The sequence below is a fragment of the Pinus tabuliformis genome, chromosome J (assembly GCF_031772625.1).
Source record: "Pinus tabuliformis cultivar Carrire ecotype Pingquan chromosome J, CPIR1, whole genome shotgun sequence".
NCBI lineage: Eukaryota > Viridiplantae > Streptophyta > Pinopsida > Pinales > Pinaceae > Pinus > Pinus tabuliformis.
The window spans coordinates 645,899,800-645,927,228 of record NC_142295.1 but is presented as its reverse complement, the minus strand read 5'-3'; the positions used below and the strand labels follow the sequence as shown (position 1 = coordinate 645,927,228).

Genomic DNA, 27,429 nt, shown 5'->3' with positions numbered 1-27,429 from the left:
CAAAGTTTGATCCCAGAGCCAGGGCTTGGCTTTTCTCCACACTTCACCATCGGAATGGCTTCAAAATTGGAGGAAAGCTTGAGGAAACAAAGCTTGAGGAATCACTAGCGCATTAGACCCTAGGAGATTGAAATTTTTGGAGGGCTATCTTGTTGGCCAATTGATGCCCTAGGTACCCTAGCTTGGCTAGACTTGGAAGGAGGTGAAAGAATGTGATTTTTAGTGACCACCCTTGGCAGATCAGTGCCTTAATCTTTGGGACAATGGAGTCTATGATTAATATGAGTAGGATTTCTTGGTTCCCAGTCTAGGAAGCCTCAAGACCACTTCGTTAGCCTTCTAGGTCAAGGAGAAGTAACCTTGCAGCTTTTATACTTCTATGTGCAAAGGAAATGGCTTATCAAGGTCAAGTTCTTTGGTAGAATTACCCCTATGAGATTTTGCTCACATTACATGGCCCATATATTGAGAGATGCTATAACAAAGACAAATTCCACAATTTTAAGCAGTAAATGCATGCAACAATTAGCCCTAGAACAACGGAAATCCTAGTTCAATGTATACGACAAAGTAAAACAAGAATAACATTGAAAGCATGTACTTAAATGTAACAAAATATATCCAACCATTCACAATTGACAAGGGAGAAGCTCCAAGAGAAGATAGACCAATATCCACACATCAAAATTCATCCATAAATCTCCAATTCATTCTCTAGAAAAAGTACGAAAATCTCAAGAGAGAGAAATGATCCAAACCAAAGTGTTGATGAGCAAATGAGCTCATCTCACTTGTATTTATACACAACATAGGAGTTCGAATTACCCTCCTTGGCTGACATAAGCCCCAAAAATAAAATAATGTTCTAATAATTCAACATTTGGTGACAACCCCACCAAACTAGCTCATAAATGAAAACTTAGCCTCTTAAGAGGTTAAATAATACTCTATGCATGTCGTAGGGTCCTCTAAGAGGCATAATGAGGTCTATGGGTACCACAATGAAGAATAGGACCCTTAAAAGCAATGGACAAGGGGTTGGCCCGTTGTAATAACCTGTGGTGCTCCAAATGACATGTGGGGCACATAAGTGTCCTCATGGTCTCCAAAAAAATCAAAGATGCTTTTAGATTGCTTGCCAGGGCCAAGATGATGATGTAGGTGGTTCCACATTATCGTGCAAGGCATGGATCATCTGCCACGTGTATGGTGTAAATATGGGGCCAGTTGGGCATGATTGATTAGGTGCATCTTCCTCGTCCAATAAGTGAACCACGAGTAATCTTTGAATGGATGTGGGGATCCATAGAGTGTTGTCTGCTTGTTGTCGAGGCCCATGGCTCTCAACGCACACCCTACAAGTGCCAATGTAGCCCTTTGAAGGATTAGGCCCATGTATAGGGAGACCAAACCCAAGATGGAGACCATCTACAATCATGCATACAATCCAATGCGTCCCCTAGCCTTGCAGTGCAATAAGTCATTAGAGAAATCGAGTAAATGAGCTTACCAAATCATGGATCATAGGTGGTGATTTCATAATGGCCTACCCTTCCATAATGGGCTTTGGGATGTGCTATTGTCTCATAAACTCCAAATGGGGTTAACTAATAATCCTATCAAGTGGTCTCTACTTCTAAAGGGGATGATATAGTCAGTGTACATCCTTCAAAAGGTGGTGGCATGTGACAAATTGGTGAATGAAGTAGGGGATGAGGAGGAGCAACCCTGGGTCACTGGTACATAAGTAGTACACCATAACAATATTGTATGTAGATTTTAAGTATAAGTAAGTAATAGTTTTATAGATAAAAATATGAATTTGTGGTTTATAAATCTTCTTGGCGGTGTGCCTTTATAGGCATTGATTGGCCATGAAGATCAGAGGTCACAACTTTTGACCCATGTCCCTTTACAATTAAATGAGACATTAATTAATTTAATTATTTAATATTTTATTTTAATATTTATTCTTTTTAATGGAAGATATATGAATATTTTTATTCATAACATTGCCAACCCCTTTAGAGATGCTTTGTCCTCAAAGCATAACCAAAAGGGTTTTCTCTAGTTGAACAATATTGTGATGGAATGACATCCTTCTGTTGACTGGTGCATTCATCACGAGTAATTGTACCTTCCTTGGAACTGGGAGTGTTAACACCTTTCAATTTATAATGCCGTCCTTGCGAGTTAAACTCCATGAATTATTCTTCAAGGTTTGTAGTATAGCTCCCTAATTGTATTAACCATTCTGCACCTAAAACTACTTCCATTTCTTTGAGTGGTAGGGCAAATAGGTTTGTTTGTTGCTTCAATTCTTGTATTTGGATCGAAACTTTTTAACATTCTCCTATTTCCTTGATTTTCTTTCCGGTAGCAACCGACATGGATAGGTCCTTGATTGGGCATATACAAAGACCAAGTTGTTTAGCAAGATCAATGTTTATACAATTGTGAGTACTACCAGAATCTATAAGTATATTGACATTTCTGTCTTTTATGAGTCCTTTGAGCCTTAGGGTTTTAGGACATAGATTCTTTCCCATGTTTGTTGATGGAGTAGGAAGTTTAATGTTCTTTTTTGGGAATTGGCTCTTCTTCCTAAGATGTGGTAGAACGTATTTTATAGTTGCTTGTTGTTCTTGATCTCTGAAAGAGTTACTATTTTCATCAAGGTTTTTCATCAAAGAGTTAAATTTCTGGTGTTGTGTTTGTTTTTGCTTTACATATCATTGTTTATCCAAGTTTGGAACATTACCATGGTATTAGAGCATGATCTTGGCCCAACTGTGGGTAACCAGTAAGATCATGGGAGATTTGGGCATGCATGCATAGTGACGGGTTACACCTATGGCTCAAAAGAGATTAAGTATGCAGGAATTTTGGGTGGAATCCGTTGGAATGATGAGAGGTTGGCTCAGTTGAGGAAGGTGTAAGACCAAATCCATCCTTATCCTTACAACAGAGACACTAGAGGTGCTCAAGTCATGGGAGTACAACCATCTACACCATGTGGGGAAAGCCGACAAATTTAGGGCACCGGATCTCCTGAAAAGGAGCAGGCAGACCAGGGACAGTTAGAGGGTGAGTCAAGGAGATGATTTTGCTGGTGGAGACCTGGTTTTAGACATTAGGGGCCTTTGGAGGCCAAGGGTGCGCAGGGTCATGAAGAGCACATCAATATACCCAGTGTAGCACAAGAGCCACAATTGTTAGAGACCTCTTTGATAGCACTAATTGACACCTTGACGGAGAAACTGGAGCATACACAAATAGAGCCATCTGGTGATGTGGTGTCTGTCGTTGATGAGGTGCCATTTGTTGTTGAGGTATCTATTGATGAGGTGTCCAGTACCGTGTCCATATTTTCAGGTGATGGTAGCCCACAACAGATTAGGGAGGAGCCAGGAGACACATCCATTGGTGAGGTGATGATGGGCACAGAGGCACCTAGATCTGTGACAGAGTTCTCAGATGACAGCTACTTACAGTAGTACTCCTGTTGTGCCCATGGTAGAGGGGGATGGGCAATCATCTGTTGAACCTGACATCGACGGGGAGCAGATAGATGCGCAAGCAGTTAACAAAGCTGCAATCCTTCCACACAGTAACTCTCTTTAGGCTTACGTAAATGGGGCTTGTAGTATTGTTAGGTTACCTCTTCACGTTGGTATTTATCACCAATCGACTCGGTCATAGCTCTGGACACCTCAACAACTATCGACATGTCAATCATGGGTGACTCCTCCTCAACGAATTGCTCTACGTGGGTAGGCTCTATCCTCTCCACCAAGGTGTCAACTGGGGCTATCAAAGAGGTCTCGAATAATGGTGACTCCTGCACCACACCAGGTAGATCGATGTGCTCCTCACCATCCCGTGGGCTCTCAGCATCATGCTCAATCTCCTCCTCAGGCTCCCGATATCTAAAGCCAGGTCTCCACCAGCAAAAGCTCCCCCTGGTCTCACCCTCTAACTGTCCCTGCCCTACCTGCTCCTTCTCAGGAGATCTAGTGTCCTGATTTTGTCGACCTTCCCCACATGAGGTAGATGGCTGCACCCCATGACCTGCTCACCTCTAGTGTCTCTGTTGTAAGGGTGAGGATGGGTCTGGTTTGTCACCCTCCTCAACTGGGCCAACCTCTCATCGTCCCAACGGATTCCACCCTAGAATTTATGCATACTAGATTTCCCTTGAGACATGGGTTTGTCTTCGGTTTCATCAGTCATTGTGCACTCATACCCAAATCTTCCATTATCTTTTGGCTACCCATAACTGGGCCAAGATCATGCTTTGATACAACTGTAATGTTGCAAACTAGGAAAAATAGTGCTATGCAAAGCAAACAATAAAAACAACACCACAAAATTGAAGCATTCAGTGCACACCCATAAAAAGTCCAGGAATAACCAACAACTGAGCCATTGTTATTAAAATCTAGGTGGAAAGTACGATGATGTGGAAGTGGTGCACATGGGCTTGCCCCAATGGCAAGTATGATCAAGCCTAGGTGGTAATATGTCGAGGCTAGATGGCACAAATTACTATTTCAATGATGCCTTGCACTTCCCTTGTGAAACTATGCTATCTACTGCAAATTAACCCTGACCTTTGCACCAAAGACCCAGAATAACCCACGAAGGAATTGGCCAAATGTTGACCTCGGAATTTTGGCCCAAATTCCCCCTAGCTCCTCTAGATATTGGTTGAGTTGGGACCCTTATTTGACCCCTCAGATTTGCCTAGAAAATTTGCAAAATTAGCCCCAAGCTCCTCAACCAAATCCCACCAAAACCTAGAAAGGGTTTGGCTTGGTTTTGACCTTGGAAATGCGACCTCCCAAGAGCCATGCCCTCCTCCAACTGCTGAAATGTACGACCTTCCTAGAACTCTAGAATAAGCCCTCCAAAACACACTAAAATGTCTGAGATAATCTTCCCCAAACTTTCCCTTATCTCTCTTGGCAAATACTTGCTCCACAAGTGACCCACAAATTCCCTCTTGTGCCCGGTGATGAATTCCTGTGCTAGCCCTTAGTGCTGGCAATCGCCCTGCTCCCAAATAGAAATCACCAACTCCAAAATCCTCCTAAAGGCTAGTCTTCCCCCGTACTTCCTTCCCCAAACCTTTGCTCCCCGGAAGGCCATTGAATTATCTACTGCGTCTTTCAGGAGTACACACTGATTGAATGATGGCTGAGTTGGGGGCTTTAAATATCCACGTGCAATCTCCTGGAATGATAGAAAGAAACCTCACTACGGTGGCGCTCTGTTGATTTTGGGTAGCATCAGATGTGCTCTAGCCTTGAAAATTGGTAGAGAGGCTAAGGCACATGAGATCTCCAAGACCCATAAATCGTTTGGAGAAATTCAACCAGATGAGGAGTTATTAAAATAATTAATATTTTTAATGGGTTCCTAAGTTTAAAATTAGGAAAATAAAAATCTTAATGTGTATTAATAAAATATGGGTGAGAAAGTTCTAAGTGATGAGGATCAGGCTAGTTCTAATCTTAGCCATTGATTAGGGATTTAATCTCGGCCGTTGATTCTTCAACAAAAAAAGTACAAGAGGAGGCTTGAGGGTCAGTTAGAGACACACCAAGTGATCAAAGAATTCGATTTTCTGGGGCGAGGTTTGTTGAGGAAATCGAGTTAGTGATCAGAGTTGTAGTGAGGGGTAGTTCAGCAAGGGATTTTCATCCGAGGCTGAAGAATACATAGTAGAGAGGCAACATAGTGTCGGGAGAGACAACGCAGGCGCTAGAAGAGCTGACGTAGAGGACGGAAAAGGCTGACACAGAAGCAGTGGAGGCTGACACTGGGCCTTAGAGGCAGTGCTGGGGAGATTCTGTGGGGCAGACTGGGAGTAGATTAGCAGATTTTGAGCTAGGAGAGGGTGACGCAGTTCCAGAGCAGTGCTTGGAGCAGTTTTCATTGCCCAACATAGGGAACAACCGAAGTCGCTGTGGGGTTTGATCATCCGTTTGCTGATTTGTTGGAATATCTGTCTCCTGATAGAGGTACTACTGCCAAGGATATTCTCTATTGGGTGAGCCATTTCTGGCACCCTAGTTGTATTCACGAATCTGCTTAACAATACAAACCCTCTATATGTTGCACCGGTTTTCCCAAATTGGATTTTTCCATGGACGATTGTCCAAAAATAACAGTGTCCCATGTGTTATTGTCTCTGTTTATTTTAGTGTATGATCTGTATATTTGTGAGGGCTGCAATAGTGTTTACTTCGATATTTATGCAATTAAATAAATTGTTAATATAAAGAACAAGTAGGAGATTGTAAACCAGTAATTGCAGTAGGGGTTTCTAATGTGTTAGATTCAGGAATTTTCACACAATTGTGGTCCACCGAAGAGAGGGTGAGTTCTTTGCCTGGAGAATTCGTGCTAAACAACGGGTGACCCGGCTAAGCAGTTGGAGCAACTAAGGTTGAGTTCAATATGTCAAAAGATACCAAATGAGGATGAGCCTCCTCTATTTATAATTTGTGGGCCTCTTTTCCCATGTTGCCCCCCTCAAAATAGCAATTCGACTTTCCCTCCTTAGTCATTCGAACTTCTCTCTAAGGTGGAGCGTATTTCCTCATGTGGGTGGCACCCACTCTATGCCAGCAAAACATCTCGGCCCCCTTTTCCTTCCTAAGTCTTTTCCAAAAATCACATGGGTCCCATGGCGTCCAAAATTGTGAAAACAGTAGAATAAATAAACCTGTAACAATTTAATTTCGGAAGGGACATTACATATTGGGAATGGATGATAATGATAATTATGAGTTGTATTGGGAACGGATGATAACCTCGAACCGTAACAGCTCTCACAAATAGGGTTTTGCTGCTTTGCAATGTCAAGATAACGTTGTATGCCCATTTACTATATGAATAAAAAGGAAAACAATTTTCCAAGTGTCATGGCTGCAATGTGCAACTCTTACATATATCATCAAATATAAAACTGTTGAAACGGAGTATTATGAATGCTAATATGAAATTATATATATATATATATATATATATATATATCTAAAGGAAAACAGTTTTTCAAATGTCATGGCTGCAATGTGCAGCTCTTACATATATACTCAAATATAAAACTGTTGAAACGAAGTATTATGAATGCTAATAAGTAATATATATATATATATATATATATATATATATTTCCTTGCCGTATCGTATCCAGATTTTTTGAAAATTTGCCGTATCCGTATTCGTTTCAGTGCAACTTAGGACTTGTAACTTCTCCCCATTTTGGGTAATTCTACTTTTAGCTGATGCAAAGTTTTATACTTTTTTTTTGCATTATCAATTTCCACCATTAGGTTCTTTAGCTGACTTTATTAGAAAGTATAGCAAAGCTATAATTTTTTAGCTTTGTTGTTGATGGTTATGGTGATGTTTAGCACTCTTCTTTTCACATATTAAATTGTAAACTGCTTGCATGTACATCAGAAGTTCCTTAATTGCTATTTGTGGTCCATGTTCCTGTATATATCCAAAGGTTTTTATGTCACTGAACAGCATAATATGCCCGTTGACAATTATTATAAGTAATTGCAACACAGTTATATAATCCACCTTTTTTTTGAAGCTCGCTAATGCTGAATTTAATTATGATTATAGCATTAAATTTGAAGAAAAATTATGATTATTCTTATGGATATGCTAAACTCCCTTTTCTTGGCAACAGGAAGATCAACTGAACATGATTTTAGATGATATTTCAGAGCATGTAAGAGGAATTGTAGTCAATGATGCAGAACTTGCAAGTTTAGAGTCAATCATTCTCAAAATGATTTCACACTTCACTGACCTAACATATGTTCTTTCTTTGGTAAGGAATCATTCATTAAAGTTTAAGGTCCTTTCAGGCCTTGTGTTGTTTTAGCATTAATTTCAAGTTCTAACACTTGTTATTTAACAAACATCCTTTTCATGATTGTTAATTCTTTGCAGGGAATTGAAATGTTTCTTTACAAGTCTTTTCTTTGTTCTTATGGCAATTCTTTATTCTTTTATAGTGCATCTTTCCTTTTATATATTGCTTCTCTCTGCTTTTGTTCTTAATTGCAATCAATTATGATCAATTACTGTTCCACTACCGAAGATATATTTATACAAGCAAGTAGTACGAAATAGTAGAAAATTATTCTACTGCTGTACCTGGCAGCCCACACTTTCAAGGTTTTTGTACAAGTTTTCATGCCCACTCCCCAAATGGTTTAGGTGATATAAAACACTTATTAAAAATTTATTTGAAACATTTAAGCTACCTCTACACTTCACTTTTCCAGCTGACATGAAAGAATAAAAGCAAGTACAAACACATAAATTTTACACAATTGTTTTTGGTGCTCACCCTCTCCGTTACCAAACACATGTCTGGAGGTGACTTTCCTTCTGTGAGATAACTTCTCCTTCTGCAAATATCTGCTCTCCTTCCCGAGCTCTCCTTCACTCAAATGCACATGAGATAATGAGCCTTCTTTCTCTCCTTCATCCTCTTTTGTATCCCCAAAGTGAGGAGAACCTTAACCCTTAGATCTAATGTCTGAGATTAAATATCAGCTCATTAGATCAAGGGTGGAGATCATTCCTTCTCTTGATCCCCTCCCTCATGTTGTCCCCCTCAAATAATGAGCCTCCTAGGACTTTTAATGTTTTGTACCATGTGCATTTTTTCTCTCATAATGTTACTTTTAAAATATAAAAGTCACTTTAATAATATAAAGTGTAATTAGTACTTTTCTCATAAAGTCACTTTTATAACACGTGATTTTAATAAATTAAATTACAACGTACATCTCTCATAAAAAGTAACTTAGCTCCATGACATTAATTAAACTCATAATGTGACTAGACAAAAAGGGTCATTAATGTGTCTTCCTAGGCCAAAAGGATAAATGCCTAGGAAACACTTCCTTCTTTCCATTTTTCTCAACACTCCCTCTTACCGAGGAAATTGTTTCCTAGCACTACATCTTTATCTCTGAAGTGGATATGCTCACCCCTTGGTACCATCTTGTCACCTACTACTCTCGCCACAACACCCCCCAACCTCCTTGGTGGTCTAGTCTCCCTCATTGCCTCATGTGCTTTCTTCAAGGTACCATAAAGCCTTCCCGATTTCCTCCTCCCTGAAGAAGTCTCTTGCACAAGTGTGGGAGCCTTATCTCCATCTCTCGACACCTGTGGCCCTGATGAAGATGCCCTTGTGGCCTGTGTTGGAAATAATACTGGGGGGGTGAATCAGTATTATCAAATCAATTATTTTTCATTTCACAATCAGATTTGTATACACTACTTCATCTATGGGAAACTGCGTATATACGCTACTGTGTCTGAAGCAACCAACGTATATCAGAAAACTTAAGATTCATTAATTGTTGATCTTTAATCAGTGCATCAGGACTTCATTAATCATAAGAACAGTAAACAGGAACAATAAAACAGAACAGATCATCACACACATGGACACAAAGATATAAAGTGGAAACCCAATGTGGGTGAAAACCACCTGCTGAAATTCGTCTCTATCTTCTTTTAACTAGAAACTTCTTTTTACAATGATTTTGTACTGGTGTAGTCTTATCCCAGTACGCAGGCTGCTACCTGCAGAAGGCTACAACCTTCTATCGTTCTCCAACTTCTTCTGGAAGGGAGTTACAACCCCCTTAGCTCTTGTACTAGCTGAGGTACTAGTACGTAGTCGCTGACCTATAGAAGGCTACAACCTTCTCTTTCTTTCAGAGACCACGTTCCATAAATTTTGAGATTGGATCCATGAATAACATCAATCAAACATCAATTATATCTACATCAACCAATCTCCTTTGCACCAAACTAAACTGAATCAAATAGTCACTTCTCTGATTGCTGTACCCAGAAAACAGTGACAGTAACCAGACACCAATTCTGAACCTAGAACACTGCAACAATGAATAGAAGTAGCTAAAACATATTCCAAGAGACGTATGCTACTTCAATGTGTACAACCTGCGTGCATATGCTGCTGAAATAAGGCCAATCAGCATATACGCTATTCTGCATTACTGAACCAGCGTGTATACACGCCTTTTCTTCGCTGAACCTGCGTACAGATCTATAAAAGATAATTTATCCTTTTCACTTATTCAAACATCAGTTATACCCAGATTATCAAGTCATGTGCCAAAAATAACAGATCAAAATCACACAAAGATACTACTATTCAGGGCTTAAGATCTTGATCCATCAATAGTACTTATCCTTCTTCTTGCGCTCAGGTTCCTCCTTGATTCATATTCAGCTATAACCCAATGACCAGTATTCCAAATCTAGTTCTTCATCATACATTCAATGCTTGAGTCAATGCGTTTGCCTAATGATCTCCTTCCTCTTTTATAGTCTTAGGCCTTACACAATACCGTGGTCCAAAACCATAAAGAATCAATACTTTGGACCAAATACATGGGTTCAACACTTTAGATGAGATACCATGGTCCAAAACCATAGGTCCAAATACCAAGGACTAAATACTATGGACCATAAATAAGTTTTCCCACACGTACGCGCTTTTTCGTGCATGAAAGTGTGTGCATACGCATACACAACTTTTGATCGGCAATCCCGTGTGTATACGCGACTTCGTCAAAGATAACCTGCGTATACCTCTTTTTCTTTCATTCTGAGAGCCTGAACATTGAGTTGCCATCAAGGACAACAACTGTGTCATAGTGCCAAATCTATGTCATAATGCCAACAATCTCCCCCTTTGGACTTGATGGCAACCCCAAGTCACTCAAAGTCATTCTCCCCCTTTGAAATCAAGGGAAAAGGGTTATGCTCCCCTTGAGTTCATGCTGAAATCTCTGCTCTGCTGTGTTGTCCATGCTCCCCCTGACTGTAGGCAAGGTCTTGCAAGAAGATGTTCTACAAGAAGATACATAACTTTATACATCATAAATGACCTTCCTACCACCAAAGACTCATACATACATCCATCTCCCAACCAAGTGGGGATTGACTCATCCACCCAACCAAGTGGGGATACACCAAAAGTTTACACAAGATAAAACAAGAACATTACATTATCCATCCCAAGCATAGTGGGGAAACCAAAGTAGGCCGTTACATGACCTTGATAAGAAAAGAAATACATGACATAGAGACGAAATATCTACAACCAGACTATGATAGTTATCAACAACTATCATCAGTAGCATCTGTCAATCATCATTCAGACCAGCAACCATGTTCTCCTTCTGCACCTGTTCCCCTTGAAACCAAAACACTGTGAACTTGAACCAAGATCTTCTAGGATAATGCCAACAATGCATTATTAGAAGAATATATATGCTCCCCCTGAACCTGTGCCAGATGGTCTTTGTCAGACCCATATCAGACTCCTTTCATCCTGAGCCTGGCCCACTGTTTGTCTTCAAACCAACATATACGCGACTGTATCCACATAAACCGGCGTATGTACGCGGATTCTCCTCATTAAACTCGCGTACAACCACTTTTCTCTGAAACAGACAAGTTTCAACAGCAAGATGATGCATCAACTACTCCCAGCTTCTGTCTGAGGTATTCAAATGTCTCCCTGGGTAGTGGTTTGGTGAGTATATCAGCAACCTGTTCCTTGGAGGGAACATACTCCAATTTGACCTTTTGTTCAAGCACTTGTTCTCGGAGAAAATGATATTTGATAGGTATGTGCTTGGTCTTTGAATGCATGATTGGATTTTTTGAAATATTGATCGCACTTGTATTATCACATAAAATGGAGATAGGTGGTGTTAGATTCGGTTTAGTAGCCCTCCACCAGAGATCAAAGGTCTTTGCATTTCATGATTAGGTGTCCCATCAGTGTGATCATGTTGCATTCCGTTAGGCATGCCATAATCCTGGTGGAGGGAGTTTGTGTCTTTATTCCCCTCTTGTTTGGCACTTGTGGTTCAGGTTTTTCAAGTAAATAAAATCCTCAAAGGGTCATTCATCTTGCTTTAAGTTTTAAGGTCTTAGGTCTAGGGTTGAGTCCATTTTTGTCTTGAGAGGTCATAAATGACCAGCAGGCCAGAGGAATGTCCTTCATTGAACAATATTTCAAAAATTCTCATCATTGTACAGCTAAATTTTCACCTTGTTCTCAAAAACTCTGTTTTTGAAAACAAAGGTCATTATCTCATTTTTGTAAAAATTCTCAAAATTTCAAATTCTTCAAATGTCGAAGTGCAGCCTTGGTCTCCTTTCCCAAAGCATCCTAGAAGCTATCCCTGCAAAAATTTTCAGAAGAAATCATCATTTCAACCAATTTTTCAAAGAAAAGAAACCAAAAGTCAGAGCCAATTAATTCAAAAAAGTGTCAACACTCAAAACATTACAAAGTGGGTTTTGGGCAAGTAAAAATCAAAAGGAAGCCTATAAAAGCACATCATTCTTCATTAGCAACTCATTTGCCTCTCACAAGCTAAGTGTAACCTTGCAAAGGCGATTTTAGGAGTTCTTGAGCAAAGTGGGCAGTTTCAGAGGCGCGCTACGCGTCAGGAGGGGTGCTATGCGTTGGGCAGGGCGCGCTATGTGTTGGGTTTTCTGCTCAACAAATTGCCAGCAAGCCATCAAATCGATTTTTCTCTCAAATATATTGCAGGTAGGCCTCTCCTCCATGCCTAGATTTGTTTTTGCAAGATGAAAAAGAAACTTAATATGTTCAAATGCTATGAAATGATAAATTCAAAACCCTATATGGTTGTGGAAAATTTAAAGTTTCAATGGTACTAGGGTTTCAAATTTCTCTTGCTGTCCAAGGTTGCCCATTTGTAAATCCCTTTTTCCCTCATTTTCATCACCTTTCTCCCTCAAATTTTCCCTTGAAATTTCATAATTCTCCTCTCTAAAATTCCTAAAACATACTTAACTTCCCAAACCCTACTTCACTTTAAAATCCCATAATTTTGTGATTTCCCATCCTTGCTTTCCCTAAATTCCTTCTTTATGTTTATTGTCCCTAATTCCCTCATGTTCCCCTTTCCCTAACAATCCCCTTGTATTTATGTCCCCTTGGTGACAACATTTGAAAAAGTCAAACAACAATTGATTGGGTGCAAAGTCAGCAATACAGTTCAGCCATCTTGCCTTCAAAACCATGTCAGAAACCGAATCAGATTATGAGCAGAGTTATGACAGTGATTCAACACCAGAGGTAGAAGTGCCAAGGAGGCATCACAAGGGTGGTAAGGGTGGTCGGCATGTCAGGGAAGAGCCCACTTCTTTGGCTCAATTGCAAGCCTGTCCACTTGCAATGTCATGTTTTCAGTATCAATCATGCTTTGGATATTGTGAGAGGATCTCACAAATTCAACACCATAGAGAATTGGTCCGCTTGTTTGTCCTACATTTGCACAATGGCCATGTGAACCTTGCAGGAGTGGACTTCACCTTATCACCTGAAATTGTTGCTCAAGCCACCGGGATACCAAATGTTGGGGAAGAATGGACCAAGCGCAAGCTGCTAGACAAATTTCATTATCAACCATACATCAAACCCGGATGCATGAGGCACCTTACTGCTGTGTTTCCTTTCAGATTCCTAAGGGATGAGTATGCACCCTTGATGAGGCTCATTATGCGTTATTTCACTTGTGAGGGCAGATTTTCACGTTTATATTCGTACCATATCCGTTTGTTGATGCATTTCACCTGGGTACGAATGATGAACATTCCATTTTTCATGTGCCGAAATATAGAGAAGATGGTGCCCGTAGTGCGAAGGAAGAACCTCGCACAGCAGCTCAAAAGTATATATCATTATGCACTGATCGAGATCATAGTGATGCATCAGTTGGCACAGCAGGGTATTGCTTGGGAGGATTTCATTTCTCGCGACTTCTTCATGGTGCCACAGCCACCTCCCGAGATTATCCATGATGAGGGAGGGCCTTCACATCAGTTTGACATTCCTGAGCCAGAGCATATCAGCACTCCTCCATATGTTACATATCAGAGAGGCCACCGGGCCTTATTTGCATCTGCACGACGAGTATTATCTCCACATCAGGTGGAAGGGGTCTCGCCTTCTTCATCAGCACAGCGAGTGTTATCTCCACATCAGGTGGAAGGGGCCTCGCTTTCGACAACAGCACAGGTACAAGAGAGAGGCAAGCAGCCCAAGATTGATGAGGGGCCATCAGGTGATCCAGACATAGATATTGTTGACCTTGATATCAGTTCTCCTAGCTTAGAGCCAAAGGAGATCATCCAGCAACTAAGGGCTGAAAATGACTTGTTGCAGCAAAAGTTGGAAATGGCAAATTGGACAATCACATACTTAGAGCAGCGCAACAAGCAATTAGAGGATGAACACACTCTTGATGAGTTGCGGAGGATCCGAGAAGACCGGAACTTGGCTCGCAAGAGACCAGGTGATTTGACACCTAAGGAGCAAAGCTCTATGCTCATTCAGGTGAACACTCATTTAGAGAGGTTGATAGCCAAGGCAAACAGGGACAAAGACATGCTCCGCCACATGAAGAACCATTATTGGGCCCGCATGCATGTGTGCAAAGCAAAAATGAAGGTACTCAAAGCACGCTTGGCCAAGGCACTAAAACGGAAGAAAAGGCTCGATCCGCTTCGGATTTTGGTTGAAGCCACCTTGAGGGAGCATGGTGCTCAATGATACACCTCCAGCTCAAAATTCAGGAAATTTGGAGCAATTTTGGTCAATTTTGAATTTTTTGTGCCAAAAACAAGTTTTTGCCCTCAACGTGTAGCGCGCCGCGCGCTACCCTTAAGTTGGGGAGGTCCATTTCACGAAAACTCAGCATTTTTGGATTTGTCATGACAAAATACACTTGCTCAGCCACTGCCAAGAAGTTTCATGGAGATTTGAGCCCCCAAAAGGTAAAAAAACAAGCAAAAAATGACCTTCTGCCACTTTTTGGACACACAGGAAGCAGTCTTGGGAGATTGCAATTTTGGAGGGGCAAATGGCCACCAAATTGAGAAATTCCACTTGGGCTGGAGAGTAGACATCCAGACCTTTCCAACAAGCCCACTTGTGCCTCATTTGGATGCCGGGAAGTGCCTCAAAAGTGGCCTGAAAGGCGCGCTACGCGTTGAGAAATGGCGCGCTACGCGTTGGGAAAATTTGCCAGTTTTGCACCTTCAGCTCAGGAAAACGCAACATTGACTAGTTTTGACTTTTTGGTGGGATTTTTCATCCTCCTTGATGTAATTTTATGTTGACATGACACTTTTTTACCTATTCTAGAAGATTCATTCATAAAATGGCAAAAAATTAATGAATGAATTGGTTTCCTAGCTTATAGAGGCAAGTTGTTTTGATTGCCTAGATTGTAGTGCTCAGTTTAGAATTGGTTGAAACAGCTCCTAGGATGATGAGCTCGACCCCTAGAGGCAAGGAAATGTGTTAGCTTGCCTATATTATGTATCTTCTTAGTCATTTTCATGGTTGGACTCTTGAGGGATAAGCTTAGACTGTATTACTCTTTGTATCTCTGCAATTTTGGCAAAGGAAAGACCAGGGTTTTGCAGCACTATTTTGGATTCCTGTGGTTATTTGTGTTGATGGTGTGTTTCTCTCATGTACTTGTAAGTTTGTTATGCGTATCATTTTCCTACTCCTTTGTTTGCACATTAAGTAAATGAAGTGTTAAGGTATAATTCATGGTTTCTATGCTCTGCCTTTAAGTTCGCTTAATATCTATGTTTTCATCTGTCTAAGGAGAACTCTCGAAGGTTTCTTGCTCTCTTTAGCTCCTCACCGGTCATTTCTATCCATTCACTTAATTCAAAGGCATCAAGACAATCTCCTACCTTGCCCCAAAAAGACCTCTGCAAAAACTGTGTCTCATCCCCGCACCCAAAATTGCTGTGCTCAGTTTTCCAACAAAACTCTAAAAATTTAAAATCAAACTTTCCCTATCAGTTTACTAGCCTAAAATCAATGTTCTTTATTGGTCATCTCCGCCCTTTGAAAACCTTTTGCCGAGATAGACCTGGAGAGAGCCCTCTCCTGTCCCCGTAGGGCTAGCTACGAGGCTAAGTGGTTTGATGTTGCCTTGGGTTTTGTCTTTTTCAGCCTGAGGCCAAATTCAAGTGCTAACAGGTGGAGTACAAGTGATTTGAAAATCTTGCAAAATTTGCATCATCCAAAGGAGTTGTGTGCAGCAAGATGCAGCAACGACATATTCCGCTTCAGCTATCGATAAAGCGATTGAACTTTGTTTCTTGTTGAACCAAGATACTAATTTGGAACCCATAAAGAATGCACCACCACTAGTGCTTTTTCTGTCATCTACGTTTCCTGCCCAATCTGCATCTGTATATGCATGAAGTGTGAGATCTGTATCTCTAGGATACCATAAGCCATAGTTTTGTGTCCCTTGAAGATATTTGAAAATTCTTTTAACTGCCTGAAGGTGTGCTTCTTTCGGATTTGCCTGGAATCTTCCAACTATTCCCACTGCATGCATGATGTCTGGTCGGGTACCTGTCAGATAGAGTAGACTACCAATCATGGATCTATAGGTTGGTTGATGAACTGCTGCTGAATCATCATTTGCGCTGAGGCTGCATCCTGTTACCATAGGGGTACATACTGGTTTCGAATCTTCCATGCCATATTTCTTCAAGATCTCCTTGAGGTACTTGGTTTGTGATAAAAAGATGTCGTCTCTATTTTGTTGGACTTGTAAACCAAGAAAATATGTCAGCTCACCAAGCAAGGACATTTCAAATTCTTTCTGCATTACCAAAGCAAAGTTTTGACTCATGGCTTCTTCATTGCTACCAAAGATGATATCATCAACATACACGACAAGTATTAGCAATTTATCATTATCAATTTTTACATATAGATTGCTATCTGCTGATCCTTTTGAAAAACCTTGTTGATGAAGATATTTGTCCAGACGATAATACCAAGCCCTTGGAGCCTGTTTATGACCATAGAGTGCCTTCTTAAGTCTACGTACAAGTTTTGGATCATTTCTAAGGATGAATCCATCTGGTTGCTCAATATACACTTCTTCTTCCAAGTCTCCATTTAAAAAGGCAGATTTCACATCCATTTGAAAAACTTTGAACTTCTGAAAGCTAGAAAGAGCAAGGAACATTCTTATGGATTCAAGTCTAGCAACCGGTGCAAAAGTTTCCTCAAAGTCTATACCTTTTTGTTGAGCATACCTTTTACAAACAAGTCTAGCCTTGTTTCTAATAACATCTCCATTTTCATTCAGCTTGTTTTTGAATATCCATTTTGTCCCTATGACATTCTTATCGTTTGGTCTAGGAACCAACTCCCAAGTGCTATTCTTTTCAATCTGCTCTAGTTCTTCATTCATGGCCTTGACCCAGCGTTCATCTTTGCATGCTTCTCTTACATTTTGTGGTTTAGTGGAGGAGAGCAATGCTAGATAGCTTGAAGCTTCTGAAATAGTTCTTCTTGTTTGTACACCCGCCTCTTTCTGCCCCAAAATTTGAGTTTCTGGATGATTCTTCTGAACATACCTGGATGGAGTCTTTTCTTCTATCCTTATTTGTCCTTCTGGTGCCTCATGGGTTTCTTCTTCATCATAAGTCTGATTTGATGTTCAAGGATAGTCCTCATCATCTTCGAAATCTTCAGATTTTACCTGCCTAGGAATGTTTCCTTCTTCATCAATCACTACATCAATACTTTCAACAATTTTTCCAAGTCTTTTATTGTAACACTTATATCCTTTGCTGTGGAGAGAGTAACCAAGGAGAATGCCTTCATCTGCTCTAGGTTCAAACTTGCCAAGGTTTTCGTGAGTTTTTTTGATGTAACATTTACTTCCAAAATTTTTGAAGTATTTAACTGTGGGAGTCTTACCATACCAAAGTTCATGAGGAGTTTGAGTGCTGTTCACCCGGACGTTTGTCTTGTTGAGAATAGTAACCGCAGCAAATGCAGCTTCATCCCAGAAGGTTGCGGGAGTTCCAAACTCATCAAGCATAGCGCGAGCCATTTGTTGAACCGTTCTGTTCATCTTTTCCACTACTCCATTTTGCTGAGGAGTCCTTGCAGTAGAGAATTCCCTTCTTATTCCATGAACTTCACAAAAATCGAAAAATTCATCTGAGTTAAATTCCCCTCCTTGATGAGACCTGAGGCATTTGATTCTGCGATCTGATTCGGTTTCAACCAAGGCTTTGAATGCTTTGAACTTTTCGAAAGCTTTGTCTTTATGCTTCAGAAGTCCTATCCAACACATCCTTGAAAAGTCGTCAATGAACAATATGAAGTATTCTTCTCCTCGAGGTGACCTCTTCCTAGTTGGACCACATACATCAGTATGGACAAGTTCAAGTGGCCTACTAGCTGATCCTTCCTTCTCAGGGAAATTAGTTCTGGTTTGCTTCCCAAACTGACATGATTTGCATATTGTATTGTCTGGAATTCTGATGTCAGGGAGATCACGAACCGCCGGATATTTGCATGCTTTCCTTATTTGAGAGAAGCTTAGATGCCCCAATCTTCTATGCCATAGTGAGTGTTCATCATTCTTTCTTAGATAGCATTGTTGTTGTCCTCCCTTGAGTATGTATAAATTATTTGGTGTTCTTATGCCTTTGATCACTGTTTCTCTTGTATCAAGCTCACGAACAATACATCCATTTGATCGAAATATTACTTCGTTTCTTTGATCACACATTTGACTGACACTCAATAGATTATGCTTTAAGCCATCAACATACATAACATTTCCAGCTTTGACCTTTTCTTTCAAAAGAATAAAACCTTTACCTTTTATGAATGCAGGGGTGTCATTTCCAAATGAGTCTTTCTTTTCCTTTTCTAAGGCACTATATGATTGAAGTTTTTCTTTATCACCTGTTATATGTTTCGGGCATCCACTGTCGATGTACCATTGATTTTCCTGCCCTTCCGCATATAAGGCTATACCACATCTTTCTAGTTGCGGTTCTTTCTTCCTCCATGTTTTGGGACTCAATGAAGCTTGCTCCTTCTGAGTTGTTTGCCGAAACCTACTCCTGCATTCAGAATATTCATGACCGAAGTTGTTACAAATAGAACGTTCTATTTCATTTTTGAGAGCAAAAAGTTATTGTAGGTTCTTTTCATGATTCCAGTCACACTCCTTTGATTTCGTGCTTCTCTGGTCATGATGGTCTTGTAGGCAACACATTGAGCTGCTTTGTGTCCAAAGTTATGACAGGAGAAACATTGGCCATTAAAGAAATTCCTGCGATTATCAAACCTTCCGTCCAGGTGATTGTAATTTCCATAGCCATTCGTTCTTGAGGCAAATTGAGAATGATTTACCTGCAGTTGGTTGTAGCTTCTGTTCATCCTTGAAGTAGATTGCCCTCGATTTACTTGGTGATCTCTATTCATTCTTGAAGTAAATTGTCCCTGATTTACCTGGTGATCTGCATTGTGCCTTTGCTGTCGATTGTCAACCTGTTCACTTCTCCTTGCTGCTTCAAGATAACTTTTGGAGGTAGATGGCTTCTGTGCTTGAGATGCTTCTTCAGTATAACCAAGACCTGTCTTGATTAGAGGAGAACGCTGCACCTTGATAATCTCATCTAAAGTTTCAGATCCCTTAGCAAATCTAAGAGTAAGAGCTTTTGTTTTCTCAATATCTTTTCTAAGTCCCACAATCTCACATTCTAACTTTTCATTGTGTTTTTCCCTTTCAGCAAGTTGGAATGTCAGAGTATCTATAATAATATTCTTTTCTTCTAAACAAATTTTAAGTTTAGAAATTTCTTCATAAAGACCTTCTTTATCTATAGCATCCAAGAAATCGTCATCTTCAAAAGCCATCAAAAGTCTATAATCATTACCTTGTTCATCTTCATCACTATTTGAACATCCATCATTGTCTTCATGTGTATAATAGCTCTTCTTACTTACATTCTGTTTTCTGTTCCATCTAACTGGTTCCTTACCTTTGTCAAGCTTATCTTTATGAGGACACTTGGCTGCATAATGACCGACTCTTTCACAAGCAAAGCATTTAAAAGGTAGCTTACCTCTGAATCTTCCAGAACCTCGTTGAAGGTTCTTGACAAAGTTTGATTCTTCCTCTTCTTCTGACATATGTCCTGACTCATTGTATTCTCTTTTTCCTGAGGCTTTGAATGCAGATTCTCTCATGTATGATGGTCCCCTTTTTCTCATTTCGAAAGCAGTTAGGATTCTGTGTAGCTGTGACATGGTAATGCTTTGAAGATTCTGCTTTTCATCTATGGCCGAAACTTTTGATTCAAACTTAGAAGACAAAGATCTTAGAACCTTTTCAACCAAAGTAACTTCTTTTATCTCTTCACCCAAGTTTTTCATACAATTAATAATCTCATCTATACGTAAGAAATAATTAGCCACACTTTCGTCATTGTACATTCTAAGAATTTCATATTGAATTTTGAGAGTTTGTAGTTTTGCACGTTTTACCTGATCATCTCCTTCATAGCTCAGAACGATCTTGTCCCATATTTCTTTTCTGGTTTTGAGCTGCATAACCTTGACAAATTCTGATTGAGATAAGCTCCCTAATAGAGTATTGACAGCCTTTGCATTTGTTTCATATTGCTTCTTACCAGCCGTATCTGTAGGAGTTGCTGACGGAAGTGTGTATCCTGTTTCCATGATATCCCAAACTTCTATAGCAAGAGATTGAAGATAGGCTGTGATTCTTACCTTCCAATAGACGAAGTTGCTTCCATCAAAGATTGGTGGCCTGATAGATGCCTCCTTTCCGTAGTTGCTCATGATGATAGATCTTCCTTCAAGCGATCAAGCTTCTTCTGAAGGACCTGCTCTGATTCCAATTGTTGGAAATAATACTGAGAAGGGGGGGTGAATCATTATTATCAAATCAATTATTTTTCATTTCACAATCAGATTTGTATACGTTACTTCATCTATGGGAAACTGCGTATATACGCTACTGTGTCTGAAGCAACCAACGTATATCAGAAAACTGAAGATTCATTAATTGTTGGTCTTTAATCAGTGCATCAGGACTTCATTAATCATAAGAACAGTAAATAGGAACAGTAAAACAGAACAGATCATCACACACATGGACACAAAGATATAAGGTGGAAACCCAATGTGGGTGAAAACCACCCGCTGCAATTCGTGTCTATCTTCTTTTAATTAGAAACTTCTTTTTACAATGATTTTGTACTGGTGCAGTCTTATCCCAGTACGCAGGCTGCTACCTACAGAAGGCTACAACCTTCTCTCGTTTTCGAACTTCTTTTGGAAGGGAGTTACAACCCCCTTAGCTCTTGTACTAGCTGAGGTACTAGTATGTAGGTGCTGACCTACAGAAGGCTACAACCTTCTCTTTCCTTCAGAGACCACGTTTCATAAATTTTCAGACTAGATCCATGAATAACATCAATCAAACATCAATTATATTTTCATCAACCAATCTCCTTTGCACCAAATAAAACTGAATCAATAGTCACTTCTCTGAATGCTGTACCCAGAAAATAGTAACAATAACAAGACACTAATTTTGAACCCAGAACACTGCAGCAATGAACAGAAGTAGCTAAAACATATTTCAAGAGACGTACGCTACTTCAATGTGTACAACTTGTGTGCATATGCTGTTGAAATAAGGCCAACCGGCGTATACGCTATTCTGCATTACTGAACCAGCGTGTATACGCGCCTTTTCTTCGCCGAACCTGCGTACAGATCTATAAAAGATAAGTTATCCTTTTCTCTTATTCAGACATCAGTTATACCCAGATTATCAAGTCATGTGCCAAAAATAACAGATCAAAATCACACAAAGATACTACTATCCAGGGCTTAAGATCTTGATCCATCAATAGTACTTATCCTTCTTCTTGCGCTCAGGTTCCTCCTTGATTCAGATCCAGCTATAACCCAATGACCAATATTCGAGATCTAGTTCTTCATCAGATATTCAATGCTTGAGTCAATGCGTTTGCCTAATGATCTCCTTCCCCTTTTATAGTCTTAGGCCTTACACAATACCATGGTCCAAAACCATAAAGAATCAATACCTTGGACCAAATACCTGGGTTCAACACTTTAGATGAGATACCATGGTCCAAAACTATAGGTCCAAATACCAAGGACTAAATACTATGGACCATAAATAAGTTTTTCCACACGTACGCGCTTTTTCATGCATGAAAGTGCGTGCATATGCATACACAACTTTTGATCGGCAATCTCGTGTGTATACGCGACTTCGTCAAAGGTAACTTGCGTATACCTCTTTTTCTTTCATTCTGAGAGCCTGAACAGTGAGCTGCCATCTGAGTGAGTTGCCATCAAGGACAACATCTGTGTCATAGTGCCAAACCTGTATCATAATGCCAACAGCTTGTAGTGATCCTGTACTCAAAGTTCCTTCAATTTGAGATCCTGTACTCAGAGATCCTGCACTCTGTGAACTTGTAATTACAGAAGTCAGTAATCCTCTGACCTCTGTGAACCTGTCCCAGTGGACCCTGAAACCTGTAGTGCGCTCCCCTTCTCAAGAGCCTGCTGCTCATAGTCTTGGAACGCTGAATCATGAACCTATAAAGTCTCCCCTCACAGACACTAATCACTCTAGCATATGCTATGCTAGATCCCACAGGATACATCAACACTTGTCCATTCATGAACAATACATGTCCCTTGTCCTCAATACAAGAAATCGATATCAGGTTCCTCCTCAACCCCAGTACATATAGGACCTCTGTCACTCTCAAAGGTGGCAATGACTCTCTCTAAAATGATACAGTCCCCACTCTTGCGCTCTGACCCTGGTGTCATCTCCAAGCACCAACTCCAAGTCTAAATGCTCTGTAAGACTAGTAAAGTGCTCCCTCACTCTAGTCATATGGCAAGATACTCCATTGTCTATAGGCCAGTCACTCGTAGATATAGGACTAGTGGCTAAGCTCACCACAAGCGAAAACTCTGACTCAAATCTCGAGGTGAACTCCTCCACCGCAGTAGATGCTGCCACATCCTTCTTCTCGTGACACTTAGATGCATAGTTACCCATCTTCTCACAAGCAAAGCATATCAATTTTCTCATGTCCTTCTCAGACTTCTCTTCCTCTTTCTGCTGCTTGGTCCCACTAGTGGACCCCTTCTTGGCCTTCTTCTTGCCCTTCGCTGCAAGCAACATTCTCATCCTCACCTACCCCACCACTCTTGCTGCTCGCCTTGGCACTCCTCTTGGTCTCCTCCTGGATGAAATTCTCCCTCATCTTCCTCCAGTCTGGAAAGTGCTATCTGACCACAATGTCATGAATGAAGCCATCCCATTTATGGGTGAAACCATCTAGTGCAATATTGACCAATTGGTGTTCCGTGATAGCTTCTCCCACGACAGAAAACTCATGCTTCACCTATGAGATCCTAGTGAGGTATGAGGTCACACTGTCAGTCTTGGTCATCTTGGTGTTTCTTAGCATTTGCCTCAACATGATCTCCTTGTTCTCATTGGAACTCTAGTGTAGTGTCACTAGGGATTCCCACATCTCGTAGGCAAACTTCTTCTCAGTCACCTAAGGGAATCAGTGATCTTTGATGGCATCAAGAATGATTCTCCTTGCCGTCACATTTTACTTGTTGAAGTCCACCAACTGAACTGGATCAGTGGGTGGTTGCACAGGAGCCTCTACTATATCCCACACTTGAACTTCATCCAGTAAAAACATCATCGCCTCCTTCCAGGGTCCAAAATTATCAGCCCCACTCAATCTGTCCTCTACTCTCAAACCAGTCGCCATGAACCACAAAACCAACAAATAGGAACAAATTTATTACTAGGCAATCTCCTCCCTCTCAATTCTGTGGGTTCCTGACTGAGGTTTAGTGACTGCTGTTCACTGATAATGCTGAAGATAGCTTGCTGGTCCTTGTATCAGCTGATGCACAACAGAACAAATTTTTCTACATGGTATCAGAGCAAGAACAAAGGAAAATACCTCGGTTATGACACAGATTTGGAGGCTGACAGTAAGTGGACTGTTTGTACACTGATTGGGTATTTTTCAGACTTCCAAACAACAATTTTTTTTGGAGTAATCACAACAGAGGTCTGCCAGAGAAGTAAATCCATGCAAAAGTCTGACAAGCAGGGTCTGCCAGAGGCAAGGAATACACGGACAGTTGCACAAATCCCTAGAAGGCTGAGCTCTAACTTTAAGGGAGATAAGTACTTGAAGTTTATTTTGTTGTGTAAAATATATCTCTGAGATTGAAAATAAAATCCTTCTTTAGAGATAGTTTTCCCCTTGTGGGTTTGTCGAGGGTCTTAAACCAAAAATAAGTGTCTTATCTTCTGAATGCATGCTTGCAATTACTTCTTGTATCAACTGTTGAAAGATAAAAGTAGAGCAGTCTTTGTTTCAAATTAAATGCATATATATATATATATATATATAGATATCAGTCACATGTTTATGATGGGTTTTAACTTTTAGGCATTAAACACATGCAAAAACTTGAAACTGGGTGGGCTACAGCAGAACAAAATTTTCTACAGATTTTAGATGATATTTCAGAGCATGTAAGAAGAATTGTAGTCAATGATGCAGAACTTGCAAGTTTAGAGATAATCATTCTCAATCTGATTTCACACTTCACTGAGCTAACATAAGTTCTTTATTTGGTATTTGGTAAGGAGTTATTCATTAAGATCCATCCTATCATGCCTTATGTTGTTTTAGCGTTAATTTCAAGTTTTAACACTTTTGTTATTTAACAAACATCCTTTATCATGATTGTTACTCTTTGCAGGGAATTGAAATGTTTCTTTAGAAGTCTATTCTTTGTTCTTATGGCAATTGTTTATTCTTTTATAGTGTAGCTTTCCTTTTATCTATTGTTTCTCTCAGCTTTTGTTCTTAATTGCAATCAATTATGATCAACTACTGTTCCATTATGTAAGGCATATCTATACAAGCGAGTAGTGTGATATAGACATTTCATAATTACCTTCTAATTATTATGTTCATGGACCATTGTATTTTTAGCCCTTATCTTGTTTTTCTTTAGAATACTCACTTGAAGAATATTATATTTCAAAATTGAGTCTATTCATTTAGTTGATGATGTGTTTTCATCTCCAAATTTATCTGCAAGAAATTTTTTGTCTTTAGGATGTGTGACCGCTTCTATAAGCAGGGTCACCAAAGTTCCTTGCAACTTGTTAAAACCGACACATACAACAAGGGCCCATTGTCACTATAGCCTGGGTCCTCACTCTTCCAAAATGGCTATGGGAAGCTTCCATTGGATGACCTCAACCAACCAAAACACGACTAGTGCCTTGTATGGGGTTTAATGGCTGAAGTGGAGAAGTTATTTACAACTGCCCTGTTGGTCTATCATGTAAAATTTGCAAGAAATAATCTAAACCAGCAGGAAAATACAGTCTAATCTAGCAATATATAGCATGTGTGTATTCAAATTCAATGCAAGTGAAATATACTAAGCAAATATGCAATTTTTTTATGATTAGATCTTTGGTTGGAGGGGTTTCTGTGTTAATCAACTTACTATTTTGTTATAACATGTCTGCGAAATTTCTAATCTATTGGAGCAACTGGAAATTATTCTAATAACTGATTAAAAATTAAGTGCAGTTTATTTGCTATGACAAATAATGAATAAAATCACAACTGCAATTTTCACCATAAAAACTCTGTGGAAAATAAAATGCTGGAAACTGAGAAATATAGAGCACACACAAAAATTTAACATAGCTATTTTTGGACAAATGTTCTTGGAAAAATCCAATGCAAGAAAACCGGTGCAATAGATGAGGGTTTTATTATTATCCAACAGTGAAATAATTTGAGGACAATCTATGGATGCCAAGCTGGCTATCCAATCAATAAATATTTAACAAAAATATTAGAGAGAAAATTCTCTCTCCACAAGCAATCCCGACATTGCTGTGTCTTGATTTGGGGTAGCATCGGATGTGCTCTAGCCACGAAAATTGGTGGAGAGGCTAAAGCACATGAGATCTCCAATACCCAGAAAGGGTTTGAACAGATTCTAAACAGTTTGGGAGATATTAAAATAATTAATATTTTTAATGGAGTCCCTAAGTCTAAATTTAGGGAAATTAAAATATTAATGTGCATTAATATAAAACTGTGTTAGAATTGTCCAAAAGTCATGGATGAAGCCAGATCTAATCTTAGTCGTTGATTAGGGACTTAATCTCGACTGTTGATTTGTCAACGAGAAAGGTATAAGAGGAGGCTTGAGGGTCACTTGGAGAACACATTGAGGGAGACCAGTAAGTTCAATTTCTGGAGCGGGGTTGGCTGAGAAATTGAACCAGTGGTCTGGTGAGCAGTCAGGAGGCAGCAAGTACGGAGCAGAGAGACGAGATCAACCATGTGAGATCAGCGCTGAGGCAGGAGAGGCAGACACATGGCATTTCAGGCAGACACAGAGGTAGCAGGAGACTGCGCAGTCACTAGTTAGGCCTGCGTGGGTGATGCAGAGAGGCCCAGGGCTGACGCAGTCAAGTAGGGGCTGACGTAGAGAGGCCCAGGGCTGACACAGTCAAGTAGGGGCTGATGTAGAGTGTTTGAGAGCCACGCAGAGGTCAGCTGGGTTGACACTGGGATTGGGAGAAGTGCTGAAGAATTTTTCTCTCTGTGGGTAAGCCAGTTTGGCACCTTGTTGTACTAAAGAATTGCTGAATAATAAAATCCTCCCTTGCTGCACTGTTTTCCCACATTGTGTTTTTCTGGGGACTGTTGTCCAAAATACCTTTGTCAATGTGTTGATTCTTGTGCATATGTTTGTTTCTGTATTACGGTGTGATATCTGCAACAATATTTATTTTAATGTTTATTGAAGTAATTTCATAAATAACTTATTGTGGAATAAGTAGGAAAAGTAAATTAGTTGCTGCAGTGATAGAATTTTGACATGGTATCAGAGGAAGTAATCAGAGACAGAAAGGGAAAATCAGTTATGGGTCGAGACTACAATGCAGAGGCATCCACGTTAGGGGACTCACACAAATTTTCAGAAGATTGCAGAAGAGAAAGAGATTTCGATTTCTCTATGTTGGCTTCTAGGTTGGAAGAAGAAGCGGCATGTATGACTAGTGTTGCATCATCAGAAGTATGGTATATAGACAGTGGAGCCTTGTGGCATATGACGAGAATCAGGGAGTGTTTCTCAGAGTATCGAGAAGAGAAGATGAACTCTCAGATCAGCATGGGGAACAAGGCAAAGTGTACTCTAGTAGGGAAGGGTACCATAGTTTTTCAAATAGAATCGGGAGAACGGTTCCATGCTACAGATGTGCTGCATGTACCAGGATTGGGGATGAACTTACTTTCCGTTTCGCAACTACAAGGCAAGGGCTATGACGTCTACTTCAT

General features: G+C 40.1%; 1 protein-coding gene across 1 annotated transcript in view; it reads left to right on the top strand.

Annotated features, from left to right (window-relative positions):
- The window catches only part of LOC149228578 (uncharacterized), a 465,738-nt gene that overhangs the window by 113,698 nt on the left and 324,611 nt on the right, over window positions 1–27,429 (top strand). Inside the window, exon 6 of the mRNA XM_089378272.1 lies at window positions 7,712–7,855. Within this exon, the coding sequence (XP_089234398.1) occupies window positions 7,712–7,855 (144 nt within the window). The remainder of the gene's footprint in view (window positions 1–7,711; window positions 7,856–27,429) is intronic.